The following is a 15,904-nucleotide window of genomic DNA, read 5'->3' on the forward strand; positions in this document are numbered from 1 at the left end:
TAGAATCAAGATTCTGGTTCCCTGAATATGCCATACTACCTGGGGGCATCATATTTCCATTCTTTTTCTCAGATCTCTGTTGCTTTGTGGATGCTGTTTGCAGGTGTTTGTTTGGGGCACATATGGCTGAGCTCAGACCTTACTCCTGGCTCTGTGCTTAGGTAACACTCCTGGCGGTGCTGGGGTATGAGGGAAATAACCCGATGGTAGATCCAAGTCTTACTCCTGTACTATCATCTCAGCAACCTTGGAATTTTTTTTTCAATAATTTTTGTTTTTAGTTTTTTACATCAAGATTTTTTTCCTTAAATATTGAGGCACCATGATTTGCATATTATTCATGGTTTAGTTCAGGTATACAATGTGGCAACACCAGTCCCACCACTACCTTGTATATCTTTGATATCAACTCCTTTATCAGAAGGGTATTGGGTAAATATCCTTTCCCATTCTGTAGAATGTCTGTATTCTGGTCACTGTTTCTTTGGAAGTGCAGAAACTTCTTGTTTATCTCTGTTTCCACTTGCTTGGTCAGTGGCCTGTCACCTCTGAAGATACATTTAGCTTCAATGTCATAGAGGGTTCTGCCGACCTTTTCTTCAATGTACCTCATGGAATCTGGTCGGATGTTGAGGTCATTATTCCATTTTGATCAGACTTTTGTGCATGGTGTTAGGTGGAGGTCGGAGCCCTTTGTTGCATATAGCAGGTTCCTTCATTTCTTAATGGCTTTCTTCCTCCTGAAATTTTACATTGTAAACCACTCAATTGTGCCGGTGGGCTGTGCATCAAAAGATCCAGCAACGGACTTGCAGGCCGGTGGGGAGCCCTCCCCCCACTCCAGAGCCCAGCTGCTGGTCTCTGCCTCATGAGGGGCTCTTCTTTCTGCAGCAGAAGCTAACTTCAAGTCAACGAGCGCCCAGGGGACTGCATGTGCCCCGAAGGTCTACACTTCCCTGATGTACACAGAGCACAGAGTCCAGCCACCCCACAAGGCGCCCTATCTGCCCGATTCTTGGCCTTGATCCCCAAATCTGAGGGCAGTGCCCAGCCCATATAAATACTTAATAGTTATTGAATGAGCGAGTGAATGTAATTAACATTCTGTCTTTGCACATGTACAAATAAATACACATTCATATTTGTCATGAATATGCATCACTACCCTCTGGTCTCATTGTCAATTTTCATTATTTAAAAAAAATTGTGCTGCTGTCTTTATCTTCATGAAATTATTTTGTCTGTCTTTTAAGCTATTTCTAAGAGGTTTATTCCCAAAAGTGAAATCAGGAGGTCAAAAGGTAGAAACATTTCTCTAATTCTGATAATGTGTGGGCAGATTATCTTCTGAAAGGAAAAAAAAAAGAAACAATTTACCCTACAACTAGCAGTGGATTAGCCTTTCCTCTCCAGCCTTCATGCTATTACTTTACTATGCTCATTGGTTTCACATTTTAATAGTTTGTTTTAATTTGTGCTTCTCTAAATAGTGCCTAGAAAATAATAGGACCTCAATAAGTATTTGCTAAATGAATTAATTTCCCTGGGGCATATTTATTTTCAAAATGTGATCATTTTACCTTGTGCATTTCTTTCATGTGGCTTCTTCCTTTTTTCATCATTTATAGTAAGTTAATGAGTAAAAGTTAGCCATTGCTAGACCCCTGTATGTTTTAGATAGTTTGTTTTAATTAAGGTATTTCAGTTGTGATTTTAACTAGTCATCTTGGTCAAATTTCCAACCCAGAGCTTTTCTTTTTATGTTTACTTTAGATTGTTATGAAAAGAGTACATATTTTTAAAATGAATTTTAAACATTTCCCTTCAAATCATTTTTACCTGTTTGTCCAGGACATTCAGTGTTTTCAATGGGGGTGCAAGAGAAAACGTGTAGTTTTTTGGAGTATTTTATTTCCATAGACTTACTCTTTATTTCAGCTGGAGAGATAGCACAGCGGTAGGGCATTTGCCTTGCAAGCGACCAGCCCCGCCAAGCCGGGTTCGATTCCTCCACCCCTCTCAGAGAGCCCAGCAAGATATTGAGAGTACCTCACCCGCACTCCAAAGCCTGGCAAGCTATCAGTGACGAAGCTACCAGTGACGTGTTCGATATGCCAAACACAGTAACAAGTCTCACAATGGAGACATTACATTACAGTGCAGTGCTACTCTTTATTTGAATAACTATTACTTCTTCTTCAATAGAGGTATAAAGGTATAAACAGGACATGCAGTGAAATGTACAAGATGTTCTTTTCTTTATCTACCTCCTCAGACTTTTTCCTGGTTTTTCATCCACTGCCCTCAATTCAATTCCACTCTGAAAGTAAGACCATCTAGAGGCATAAAGAGTACATATTTTGAATTTGTAGGAGCGATAGCACAGAGGTAGGGCGTTTGCCTTGCACGCAGCCAACATGGCCGACCCGAGTTCGATTCCTCCGCCCCTCTCGGAGAGCCTGGCAAGCTACCGAGAGTATCTTGCCCGCACGGCAGAGCCTGGCAAGCCACCCGTGACGTATTCGATATGCCAGACACAGTAACAACAAAGTCTCCAATGGAGACGTTACTGGGCCCGCTCGAGCAAATCGATGAACAACGGGAGGGCCTTTACCTTTACCTTTACCTAAACTCCATCTATAAAAAAACAATAATACACACATATAGATTTTCTTCAAATTATTATTTTTGTTTTCTTATAACAGTTGTTATTTATAATAATTAAATTCTAGGTTGATATCTATTTGTTTTATAGTAGTTTTATGAATACCAAAATATCTGCAAAGAGCAAACAGCAAAGCCCTAGATGATACCTGATTTCCCTCTGATATTTGCTCACCTGCAAACATTTTGTTCCGTAGAATTAATTGTTAGCAAAGTGGTCAGAATCGTCAAGTAGTAAAATTCTTTCCAGCAACACTGAAAAGAATATATGTACATATCTGAAAAACTCTTCTTGATTGATCTAATTTTATGCCCTCCATCTATAAAAGTTAAAAACTTGGTAAATGAGAATAGATATTTGAAGTTTTATTCTTTTTTCAGCATTGAATGTGATACTCTTTAAGTGGTAACATCTACTTTTACTTCTATTATAGGAAATAATGCTATTTTTAAAAAACCGTTTTATATATCCATATATTTTTTAATTCAAATTCATTATAATTGCATAAGTTTTAGGTATGCATCATTATAAATATTTGTATTATATTAAACTTACCACTGAAAGTCCAATTCTGGGATTGGAGCGATAGCATAGTGGGTAGGGCATTTGCCCGGGTTCGATTCCCAGCATCCCATATGGTCCCCTGAGCACCGCCAGGAATAATTCCTGAGTGCAGAGCCAGGAGTAACCCCTGTGCATTGCCGGGTGTGACACAAAAAGAAAAAAAAAAAAGTTCAATTCTGTTCTCCATATAATTGACCCCTTAGCATTCACTAAGTGCAAAGTTTTATTTTTGTACTTATTTTATATTGCGATCCTTGTTTTTCTCATTTTTCAAGGCATGTTCTTTAAGAGTACATCAATATTCTACTTGTGTGCATAATTTTTTGGCAGGGAAGGGGCACACCTTGTGGTGCTCAGGGATCACTCTTGGTGATGCTTACAGGAGCACATTGGGTGCTGGGGATCAGACCTTGGTTGGACTCATGCAAGACAAATGCCCTACCCACTGTTCTATCACTCAAGCTGTGTGCCTGCTTTTGGGATACACTATCTTTGTTGATTTTTTTACAATAAAAAATTTCAGTCTTGGGGCTGGAGTGATAGCACAGTGGGTAGGACATTTGCCTTGCATGCGACTGACCAGGGTTCAATTCCCAGCATCCCATATGGTTCCCCAAGCACCACTAGGAGTAATTCCTGAGTGCATGAGCCAGGAGTAATCCCTGTGCATCACTGGCTTTTGGTTGTGACCCAAAAAGAAAAAAAAATCTAGTCTTAAGATTGTTTATAGGTTGTACACTAAACAACTTTAAAGATCCCCAGCCACATTATAGTTTATGTTATTGGTTTATTTGTTGTTGTTTTGGACCACACTATGTAATATTCAAGACTTACTCCTGAATCAGGGCTCAGGAATCACTCCTGACAGTGCTTAGAGGACCATATGCACTGCCCAGGACTGAACTGGGGTCAGTTATATGATATTATAGTTTATATATGCAATGCACAAATTTTTATGGCATATGCTACATTTTAAAAACTTGGAATGTTTATCTGCATGTTCTAGCTGCTTTCTTTCTGACACATATAAATACATTTATATATATATTTATAACATACGCATATAAACATATCTTACAGATAGTGTGAATATGGTTCCAGACTACTGCAATAAAGTGACTATCAATAAAGCGAGACACATGAGTTTATTTTATTTTGCAATGCCTGTTATATGTTTATACTCTTTACTGTAAATTATGCTCTACTAAATATGTGATGACATTACATCAGAAAATGTCCATATCTAAATTTAAAAATACTTTAGGCAAAAGGAGGTCGCTTGTAGTGGTTGAGGCTTTCAGATCAAACCCTGGCACTGTGTCATCTCAGAATCAGCAGGTGAACTAGCCACAAGCACCAGCTGGACGAGGAAGCCCTTCATTATCGAGCACTGAGGATGCAGACCCACACAGCAGGCTGAGCATCACAAGGAGTGGCCCCAGTATCCCCATCAGCCCTGGAGGAGACCAGTCTAAAAAAATGATTTTGTTTTAAAATGGAATCGATCATCTGAACCTTCAGCAGGTCTTCATCCCAATGCTGACAGGGTCTCGCCTCAGTGCTTGTTAATGGCAGCTGACTGACCTGGGTAATGTTGCTGAGGGTTTGGTGTTGGTTGGATGTGACAATTTCTTTTTTAAAAAAAATTTTGTTGCTGTTTTTGTGTCACAGAGGACTGTGGTCTGGGCTTGCCCTAGCTCTGTGTTCAGAAATCACCCCTTCAGAAATCACTTCTGGCAGGTCTTGGGGGATTTTATGTGGTGCCAGGGATCAAACAAAATGAAACAGAAAGATTACTTTCTTTGCTTCTTTTCTCGTCCTCTAAAAAGATGCTTCTCATATGCTGCAGAAATTCAGTCTTTTTTTTCTTTTTTGGTTTTGAGAAATACCTGGCAGTGTTCAGGGCTTACTCCTGGCTCTGTGTTCAGGGATCACTCCTGGCAGTGCTCAGAGGATGGTATGTGATACTGGGGATTGAACCTGGGTCAGAAGCCTGCAAGGCAAACACTCTACCCACTATACTATCAATCTAGGTCCATAATCCTATTTCTCTCACTATTTCCACCAGACAGGTGTTACTTTCACCACTGAAGATGTGAACCCCTTAAAGTCATCGTGTCCAATGATCCAGAATGGCTGGCATCAACTTTTTCTGAAATTCTGTTAATATTTATATTTTTATCCTTCCCATGAATGATAAATATCTTAAAATATCTGGAGTAGAAATCCTTTCCAGGATTTTTTCAGTTTTCTTTCTCCAGATACATCAGAAGAATCATTATCTATGGTAGTTAACTGAGTCTTTAAAAAAAAAAAAACAGTATCTGAGGTGATAAGACTTGAACGTGAAAATGGCTTCTTGATTCATGGGTTACACAGAATGGATGCTGTGTTAGCCATCACAAAAACATCTACCTCCTTGCAATCATTGATGAGACCAGAGCTTTTGGGTGATGGCTGTGTATGTTTGTGGGAACATTTGGGGAAGATTATCAGTTAATCCAGAATGAGACAGTCAAGCAAATCAAACTCATTATTGGAGATAGGATTGTCTAAGCCATTTAGGATCTGAGTAGAGCAAATCAGTGAAAGACAAATTTACCCTCTTTCAAGTTCAAAGTGTCAAAAAAAAAAAAAGCTGACATTCAGTTTTTGCTTCCAACACCAGCATTTCTGTCTTGGGCTTTTGAAGTCAGATGTGAAGCTACCTCATAGCAGAGACCTCTTCTCTTCTCAGATCTCTGGATACGGGCTGAATTACTCTACCAGCTTTCCTATTTGTCTAAACTGAAGATTGTAGCTTGTAATTTTTTTACCTCTATGGCCACATTAACCAATTCCTAGAATAAGTTGATTCATATATATATGAATATGTCCGGATCTGTTTTCCTAGAGAACCCCTCAGTTGGTTTGACACCTAATACAAAATTATTGTTCTGTATTATAGTTACATGACACAGATTTGGGTTTAAAAGCACTTTCTTCATAATTAAGTATCAGGAGACTATAAATACCTTTTTCTCCCCAAGATATCCAAGTAGCTATAGTAGTTACTAAAATATAGCCTTGTTTTCTAAAAAACAGATTATTTAACATGCTCAGAAATATACTGAATATATTTTGTAGTTATCTAGTTTAATACTTGTGATCTTTCCATGATACTATGCCAAGATTTATGAATTCTCCTTTTGCCATCCTTTTTTCTCACTGAGTGGAGTTCCTGGTAAGTGCCGAACTACTTCTATGATTGACGTGAGAACCAAAACGGCCCTTGACTTGTTCTTCAAGCTCAAGTTATCCCTTGAGCATGTCGCTCACTTGCTTGTCTCAATATTTCTTTGCTTGCCTATTTCCACTCCAGAGAAGCCTCTTGAACACACAATTCTCCCTCTCTCTCCCCGCACATCTTTCAAAGTAACTAAAAACTATCTTGCTTCACCAAAAAAAGGTGTGGGTGGGGAGTGGTTCTTAAATTACTGCCCAACATCACAACAAGTAGAGATGGATCTAGAATTAGAACTTATTGTTTCCAGAGCCATTATTCTGCTCACAATTTTGTGACCTGAGGACAGTCACCGTTACTCTCAATTATTATCCTCCAGCACGTGCTCTTTAAAACAATGTATATGGATTCGGTAATATTTAGGGATCTTCTTACTAAGCTATTTAATGAATGAAACTTTCCATTGGTGGATTGCTGGGAAGGCATTTGTGGGGGAGGGGAAGATGCTATTTTAAACATTGCTGAGAGAGTTGGGCAAAATCCATCTGGCTGACAGACTATTTCTTCCGTTCAAAAACTCATCAAGCACTCCAAACGTGTAAACTGGAGGCAAGCTTAATTAAAGCTTGAGAAATCTCAAAATAACATGACATTTAAATATGTTATTTCCGTTCAGCTCTCATAGTCTGACACACAGAGATGTTCTTACATCCAAATTAAGATCTCCAGTGGCACCTAGTCTTGCTTAAGTACTGTATTGTCTTGTGTTCAAAGCTACAGGAATGTGGACGAGATGGACTCATCCAATCATTTTCCTTCAAATACTAATATCCATTTCATAGAAAGGTAGTTAGGAAGACAGACCGGAAGTTGGGTAGAGAAGTGACTAAAGAATTAATTGTAGCGATAGAGACAGAAAGAGAAAGACAGAGCATAATTAATTTATTTTTAACAAAAAAAGGTGAAGACAGTTTATCTTGGAGAGATCCTCAGAAAAGAACTAATAAGTGTGTTTTTTTAACCAAGGAGCAAGAAATTTAAAATGTGAAGTCCTTGAACTAAATAAGTATAGTCATTAATATAGCCAGCATTGTTGATTCCGACAACATACTTTCTGTCTTGGAGGAATAATTACATGCTTAAGTGACTGAGGAGTCCTAGACCCAAGCTTCAATGTTAAGTACATGTAAAAATCCTTATTTGTAGCTTAGTGTGGCTTTATACTTTTTTATGTCCTCTCTAAAATTAATTGTATGTTCATAAGATTTAATTTTCGATTGTATGAGAGTATTTCTCTCTTAGCATGTTATATTTTTTATTGTATGAGAGTATTTCTCTCTTAGTATGTTATCCATCTTTAAAAAACATGTTTTGGCAACAGAGTGATAGTACAGCAGATTAGGTGTTTGCCTTGCACGCGGCTGACCCAGGTTCGATCCTTGGCATCCCATATGGTCCCCCCAAGCACTGCCAGGAGTAATTCCTGAGTGCAGAGCCAGGAGTACCCCTGAGCATCACTGGGTGTGATCCAAAAAGCAAAAAATAAAAGAACTTTGGGGCTGGTGCAATAGCACAGCGGGTAGGGCGTTTGCCTTGCACACGGCCGACCCTGGTTCGATTCCCAGCATCCCATATGGTCTCCTGAGCACTGCCAGGAGTGATTCCTGAGTGCAGAGCCAGGAGTAACCCCTGTGCATCGCCGAGTGTGAACCAAAAAACAAAAAAAAAATAGAATAAAATAAAATATTTTAACAAGGATCCAGGATACAACTCAAGCAGTACAGCACATGCCAACATGCTTGAGGCTCAGATCTCTGACCCTGGCACTATCATGCCCCACCCTAAGAACCAGACAGCCAAGGGTTGCCCAGATGGACCCAAAATCACCAGGTGCTGCCTCTAAACATTAAAAAATGTTAATGGTTAGTCGTTCAAGAGCTTTTTATATTTAAAACTTGTCTTCTTTCACAAATATTATGCTACTTTACATGCACTGCAAAAAAAAAATAGTAACTTGGGTATTCCCAAACATATAATAGCATTCCCTTCCAATTCTTTACATTGATACCATTTATTTTACTCATCCATGTGTTATAGACGAAATAGACCACATCATATTCAATCGACGGTTTTGCCTGACTGATGTCGCTGTTGTCCCAAAATTTCGAACGGGATCGGACCACCGTCTCCTTCGTGCAAAATTCTACTTCACAGAGCGGGGAGAAAGGGCTGCAAAGTTCAAAAAGAGAACTCCCAGAACGACCACCAACTGGGAACTCTTTGGTACTATTGCGGCAACATGGGAAGATGCCATTGTTGACAACATTGACGAGGAATACGATCGACTGGTTCAGCACCTCCATGAATGTGCGAGGAACGCCAAGAGAGAGATAGCCACAAAAAGTCGCCTATCTTCGAAAACTCTTGAGCTAATTCGCCAGCGTGGTTTGGCGCATGCCTCAGGCAACCGCAAGCTAACGTCCGAGCTTGCAAAGCAGTGCAGAGATGCGATCAAGGAAGACCTCAAAGAGAGAAGAGCAGAAGTACTGGTAGATGCGGCAGAAGCCGGGAAAAGTATTCGTAACGCCCGCCTGTCCTTCGCCAACTATAAGACCAAGATGACTGCCCTCCGACGTCCTGATGGATCCATCACATCCTCCAGAACGGCAATGGAGAAGATTATCCATGACTTCTACTCAAATCTCTTCGATAGCCATGTCCACTTGCCGACATACCAAATTCCACAGGATGGGTATGTCGTTCCCAACGTTCTCCCTTCCGAAATCCGACACGCCATTTCGTCAGTAAAGAAGCAAACAGCACCCGGCCCAGACAAGGTCAGACCTGAACACCTGAAGAACCTGCCGTCAGTACTCATCAATACACTGGCTCGGCTCTTCACTCGCTACCTGTCTGAATGCAAGGTTCCATCTCAATGGAAAACCAGCAGGACCGTACTACTGTTCAAGAAGGGAGACATCCATGACATTGGCAACTATCGCCCGATCTGCCTATTGTCTGTCATCTACAAGTTGTTCACTCGAGTCATCCTGAATAGGATTGGCAGAACACTAGATGAAGGACAACCATGTGAGCAAGCAGGGTTCCGCAAAGGATTCAGCACCATCGACCATATCCACACGATAACCACACTCATTGAGGTTTCTCGGGAGTTCAAGATGCCGCTCTGCTTAACGTTCATTGATTTAAAGAAGGCCTTTGATTCTGTTGAGACGGAAGCGGTCATTGAAGCCCTAGCCAATCAGGGCATACAAGCCCAATACATCAGGATCCTCCGTGAGCTGTATTGCGGATTCACTACCAGGATCTCACCATTCTACAAAGAAGTGATCGTTGATGTCAAGAGAGGGGTGCGGCAGGGTGATACCATTTCACCAAAACTCTTCAGTGCCACCCTCGAGAACATCATGCGACGACTGGAATGGGAAGGAATGGGAGTGAAGATAGATGGTCGACAACTACACCACCTCCGCTTTGCTGATGACATTGTTTTAATAACACCAAACATCAGCCAAGCGGCACAAATGCTGGCCGACTTTGACCGTGAGTGTGGAAAGGTAGGACTACAGCTGAATCTTACGAAGACAATGTTTATGAGAAATAGCCTTGTTCCTGACGCCCCATTCGCTCTCAATGGAACGACCATCTCCGAATGCAACAGCTATGTGTACCTAGGTCGAGAGGTCAACATGACAAATGACCTGGCACCCGAGCTTCGCAGGAGGAAGAGAGCGGCTTGGAACGCCTTCAAGAACGTCGAAGAAATAGCTAAGAGGACGAAGAACCTCCGGCTCCGGGCACATCTCTTTGATTCCACTGTTCTTCCTGCATTAACATATGCCTCAGAGACCTGGGCCCTACGCAAACAAGATGAGAACGCCATTCAGGTCTCCCAAAGAAGAATAGAAAGAGCTATGCTTGGAATATCACGTTTCACTCAAATGAGAGAACGAATCCGGAGTTCTGACATCCGTCGACGATCAAGGATCAGGGACGCTGTCTCATTTGCCAAGGTGTCGAAAATCAGATGGGCTGGTCACGTAATGAGATTTAAAGATGACCGTTGGACTAGAGCTGTTACTGATTGGATTCCACGGGATGTCAAGAGACCGCGTGGCCGCCCACCTACCAGATGGTCAGACTTCTTTGTCAAGGTCATGAACGATCGGTTTGAGGCCCTCCATGTTCCCGGAGCGAAGAGATGCCATTGGGCTACACTAGCACGCGACAGGGACAAATGGAGACGTTACTGGCGCCCGCTCGAGCAAATCGACGACTAACGGGAAGTTAAGTGATTAAGTGATTAAGTGATCCATGTGTTATAATCATTCAATGCGTTGTTACTTTTATATTATTATTATTTTAAAATATTTTTTAGGTCTACTAATAAGAAGACTAAAAGACTTTACCTTACCTCTGTTCCTATTGTGGGGGTGGGGGTTGGTTATGGGGGTCTGATCCTTCACAAGGATGAGGCATAACTTCTGAGTCACATACTCAGCCCTAATAATTCCTTCCTTGATGTTCTTCCTATTCTATGTAATATTTCTTTATATTGAAAAGTCTAGTCAAAGATTTCTTGCAGAATAACACTGCCAATATTGAAACCAATGGATTCATTGATTTTTGAAAGAAACTCTGAACTTCACTTTTACAGGTACATAGAATTTCACCAAACATAGAATTCTAGCTTTGTTTTTCAGCAAGAAAATGGAAATTTAGTAGATTTGTTATTTAAAATAATTATGATTGATATACTCAGGACTTTAACAGACATAGCTGAAAGGATATAAGAATTATAGGTGATATAAAGAAAGAAATTGAAGTTCTATAAGAGAAAAAGAAGAAATGTTAAAGCTGTGTAGAATACAGGCAACCAAATGGCTAAAGGAGTTATCAAAAATATTTCAGTATAAGAAAATTGGTGAAAATTGTTATATCTTAAAAAGTTAAGTTTTTGAGGATTTACTAAACTCTTCATTGCTTTTCTTGCTACCTCATCTGCACTCTCTGACATTGACCTCAGGGAACTGTTCTCTGAAACATCCTCAAATCATTATATTTGCCATTTATTTAAAGATACTCCAATGGGGTGAGGAGGATAAAACCGATAACAATGACTTTTTTCCTCTCTTACAGCCTTTTAGCAGCAAAAGGAGGAAACCGTCGAACTGCCAATGTGGTGGCACATGGGTTTGCCAATCTTTTAACTCTAGATAAAAAGACCCTCCAAGAAATTCTAGTGCATTATCCTGACTCTGAAAAGCTCCTCATGAAAAAAGCCAGGTATTACACAAAAATCCCTTCTGAGTCGCCCATGCACAGAGTGAGGAGTGGCCCCATGAGCATCAGCGAGCATGCCCCCAAATCTCAAAAATAATAATAATAATAATAATAAAACTTCCTTTGGAGAGTTGTCTTTACTTAATCTCTGTTAAGAGCTATAAGCTATTAGAAAAGATGAAGTCATGAAATTTGCACATAAGTGGATCAACATGGAAAGTATCATGTTGAGTGAAATGGATCAGAAAGAGAGGGACAGCACTCAGTTGTGGAATATAAAGTCACAGAATGGGAGACAAACACCCAAGAATTGTAGAGATAAGCACCAGGAGGATTGCTCCATGGCTTGGAAGCTGGTCTCATATGCTGGGAGAAAAGGCAGCTCAGATAGAGAAGGGACCACCAAGTAAAGGGTGCTAGGAGGGCCCACTCTGGATGGGAGATGCGGGTTGACAGTAGACTATAGACTGAACATGATGGCCACTTAATACCTCTACTGCAAATCACAACACCCAAAAGGAGAGAGAGATCAAATGGGAATGCCCTGCCACAGAAGCCGGGTGGAATTGGGGGCATGGGGTGGGGGTGGTGGGAGGGATACTGGGATCATTCATTGGTGGTGGAGAATGGGAACTGGTGGAGGAATGGATACTCGATCACTGTGTGATGGAAACATAACCACGAAAGTTTGTAAGTCTTTAACAGTACCTCACGGGGATCCATTTAAAAAAAATGAAATTAAAAAAAAAAAAGCTACATTGTGATGCCAAGTGAGCAACTTGGGAAACAGTTGTCCCTGAGTATGGCCAGGAATAATTCCTTAGTGCAGAGCCAGAATTAACCCTTGGGCATGGCTGGGTATGACCCAAAAAGCAAAAAAAAAAAAAAAAAAGAAATGGTTGAAGAATTCATAGGTTAAGAGAAAAAATTGTGATAGGCTCTTCCAGCTTTCTCAAAATGCTTTCTGAAAAGAGATTTTTCTCTCTTGTTCCTAGAGTGCTTCTGAAAAAGAAGGGTACAGCTGCAGAGGCGAGTCCTCCAAGGAAAGGGCTGGCCTTTCTCTTCCCTCCCAAACAAGAAACACCCAAAATATTTAAAGCTCTCCCCGGAGGCAAAGCAAGTCTGGCAAAGCTACTCAAGCTGAAAAGAGAACAAGCTATTCAGGTAATAACACAGTGAATAAGGAATTGCAGTGAAGAAAGAACTGGATTTACTTTACCCAGAGAAGCTCTTAATAGAATTTCATTTCCAGACACCATGATAATCTAGATTCTGCTGATGCCCGTTACTATTTTATGTATAGCATTTATCATTATTCAAACTGTATCTCAAGTATCATCATGTTTAACCTTCATGGATGTAATATAGACGGTTTGAATGTGCATACATAGATAAGTACAGTTGATCATTATTTTTGGATTCTGTGTTTATGAATCAATCATCCCATTTAAGTTTCATTCCAAAATCAATACTCATGATACTTTTGTGGTACTGATTGTATTCACCTATCTCTTTCACCCATAAACACAGGTACATAGAAGTGAAGAACTGTCTAAGGAACATATTCCCAGTTGGGGTTGAATTATTTCAAAGTCACACTGAGCAAATAACATCTTCCTGGTCCACTTAGTGTCATATTTTTCTGGTGTTTCTTCTGCTCCCCCAGCCCCATACTTTATTAATTGATCCCCATCATGGTGCTAAAGTTCAGTCCAAGGTTAAAAAAATAAATGCTCTTATGTACACTATGGAGAAGACACATATTTTAGATAAGCTTCATCCAGATATGCTACTGGCCAGGAGTTAAATGTAATGAGTCAGTTACATATATTAAACAAGGTGTTTATACATATACAGATATATACATATATATAAAGTTAAATATCATTAACCAGCTGGTACTAACCTAATTACATTTTTGCTAGTTTGTGGCAAAAAAAATTGTAGTAAAGAAGTTTATGACAAAGAAAAAGTTTGTGGCAGCTTTATAAAACAAAATACCCTGAAGACTGAAAATCAACTACTCAAGCTGGTGAATGTAAACAAAATATAACTGTAAAAAAAATGTGTGGGCATAAAAATAAATGTACAGATATATACAGATATATGTAGATACACATATCTAGATGTAACATCAAGTCAACAAACAATTTTTACAGATAGTATATCAATTGTTTATCACCAATGTTTTAGAGCCAGAAATAATCTTATGGATTCCCTTCAAACTCTTCATATTATACATGAAGACTGAGATCCAGATCAATGAATTTGGATAAAATCGCGGTGATAGAGCAAAAGCCATTACTTAGGTATTAAGATTTCCAAGTCTTTCCTGAGATATCTCCTAACTTTAGCTGTGTTAAGAAGCTGAAATGTCAATGTTTCTCTCCCTTTTCATATTCTCTGATTCTCATAAGCCGCTGCGGTCAGCTACTGAGAAAGAAAGCAGGAATTCATGTTTTCTAAATCTCCTTACTGACATCTCTAGAACGATAAGAAATGAGTAACTATGGATTTTTCAGAGAATTGGGAAAGCTTAGAAACTTTGCTAGGAACCACACCCACCAGCTAAAGTGCTAATGGTGAGAAACAATAACATCACTACTACTGAAAATCTTAATAATGAAATACTGATAATGCTGAAAATCTCGATAATGGAAATAAAAATTTCCATTAAGCAGAAAAATTGCCAGACCTAATATTACAAAGTCAGACATTCTCGGAAGGCTAAGACTTGTCTATTCTATCAACGTACATAGAGTAATGAAAAATTAGAGATACAGCATAAACCAAATTCTTCACTTGTGTCAGCATATTTAAGAACTTTTTTGTAAATGCCAAGTGATGGTAAAAAATAATATGTGTGTATGTGTTAGGTGAATTCTCAACTTTTCAAAATCGATCCCAACTACCAAATGGATACTGTGTTTTTCACTGTGAAATGTCTATAGATGATATCAAACACAAAAGATCCTAAAACTATAGCTGAGAACCCAGGGGACAAATGGAAAACACTATACAAAGGAAGAGTTATGTTTCTCCTAGAGATTCTTCCATGTACTTTAGCAGGAGAAAAATTCATGCTCCCTGCGATATTTTTGTAATGTTTGGGTATTACTTCTATATTAAAAATAAATATCTAAAATTTTATCTCCATAAAATAAATAAATATTTTAAATGCAAATACAAATAATCCTGAGCTATGGGGTCTAATAAATCAGATCACATGAGAATTTTTTAACAGGGACTAAACTGCAAATCCACAGTTTAAGTCAATAGGCAAACTTTTGTCCTGTTCACGATCCCCCTTTGTAAAATTAAGTCAAATGAGAGTCAAATGCAAGGCAATCCTAACCCCCAAGTTAATTGAACCCAGTCTTTATCTGCGGGTCGATACTCAGCATCAGTCTATACTACTCAAAGGACTCCAATACCCTTGATTATGATTGCTGTACCAATTCTTTGTAACTGCCTCTTTCAGAAAAAAAGTGAAGACTCAGAAGGAGAAGAAGGTGAAGAAAAGGAAAAGGAAGTTAAAGGAAGAGAGCCAGCAGAGAAACCAGCGGAAAGAGCCAAATGTGAAACAAATTCAACTATAGCAGAGGGAACACCCCAGTTCATTAGAAATGCCGGTTTACCCAGAGGAAATACTCATCAGTCACTCATTATTAGCATGGCCCCATCCACAGAGCCTGGGGAAGAGGTGCTGAGGGTGGAAGTCAAGGATAAGCAATAAATGTTTGATTATCTTTAGATGTAACCCAGCAAGCTCCCAAAGAGATTGTACCCAGGATTATAGCTTAAATTAATGAGGGGGAAAGATTTTGCGGGGACCCTTGAGAAATCCAGGAAAATCACTAGCTTAGCTTCTAGGACTTATCTGAGAAAGCGATCTTATGCAGTGGTAATAAGATTATTAAAAAGCCATCCCTATTCTCCCCTACCATTAGCTTTGTGCAATTGGTATTTTCTCCTGGTTGGATAATAGTACTTTCTCCCTCCTTTCGTTCTGGCTTAGTGTTCCTTCCGTCCATTTGATCAGTTTAGTCTTGAGGCTGTTGTGTCTTGCTAAACATTCGCTCTTAAAGTGTGTGTGTTTGTGTGTAGAGTTTTGTTTTACACTGTTAGTCTTGATTAAGTGCTATAAG

The 15,904-nt window shown here is 39.6% G+C and overlaps 1 protein-coding gene across 1 annotated transcript in view; it reads left to right on the forward strand.

Annotated features, from left to right (window-relative positions):
• Positions 1 to 15,672, forward strand: part of CNGB3 (cyclic nucleotide gated channel subunit beta 3) — a 167,364-nt gene extending 151,692 nt beyond the window's left edge. The window contains exons 17-19 of the mRNA XM_056108544.1: positions 11,613 to 11,759; positions 12,752 to 12,920; positions 15,238 to 15,672. Of these exons, the coding sequence (XP_055964519.1) occupies positions 11,613 to 11,759; positions 12,752 to 12,920; positions 15,238 to 15,492 (571 nt within the window). The 3' untranslated portion in view covers positions 15,493 to 15,672. The remainder of the gene's footprint in view (positions 1 to 11,612; positions 11,760 to 12,751; positions 12,921 to 15,237) is intronic.
• The last annotated feature ends 232 nt before the right edge of the window (positions 15,673 to 15,904 follow it).

The sequence above is a fragment of the Sorex fumeus genome, unplaced genomic scaffold (assembly GCF_029834395.1).
Source record: "Sorex fumeus unplaced genomic scaffold, SorFum_2.1 ptg000002l, whole genome shotgun sequence".
Classification (NCBI taxonomy): Eukaryota; Metazoa; Chordata; class Mammalia; order Eulipotyphla; family Soricidae; genus Sorex; species Sorex fumeus.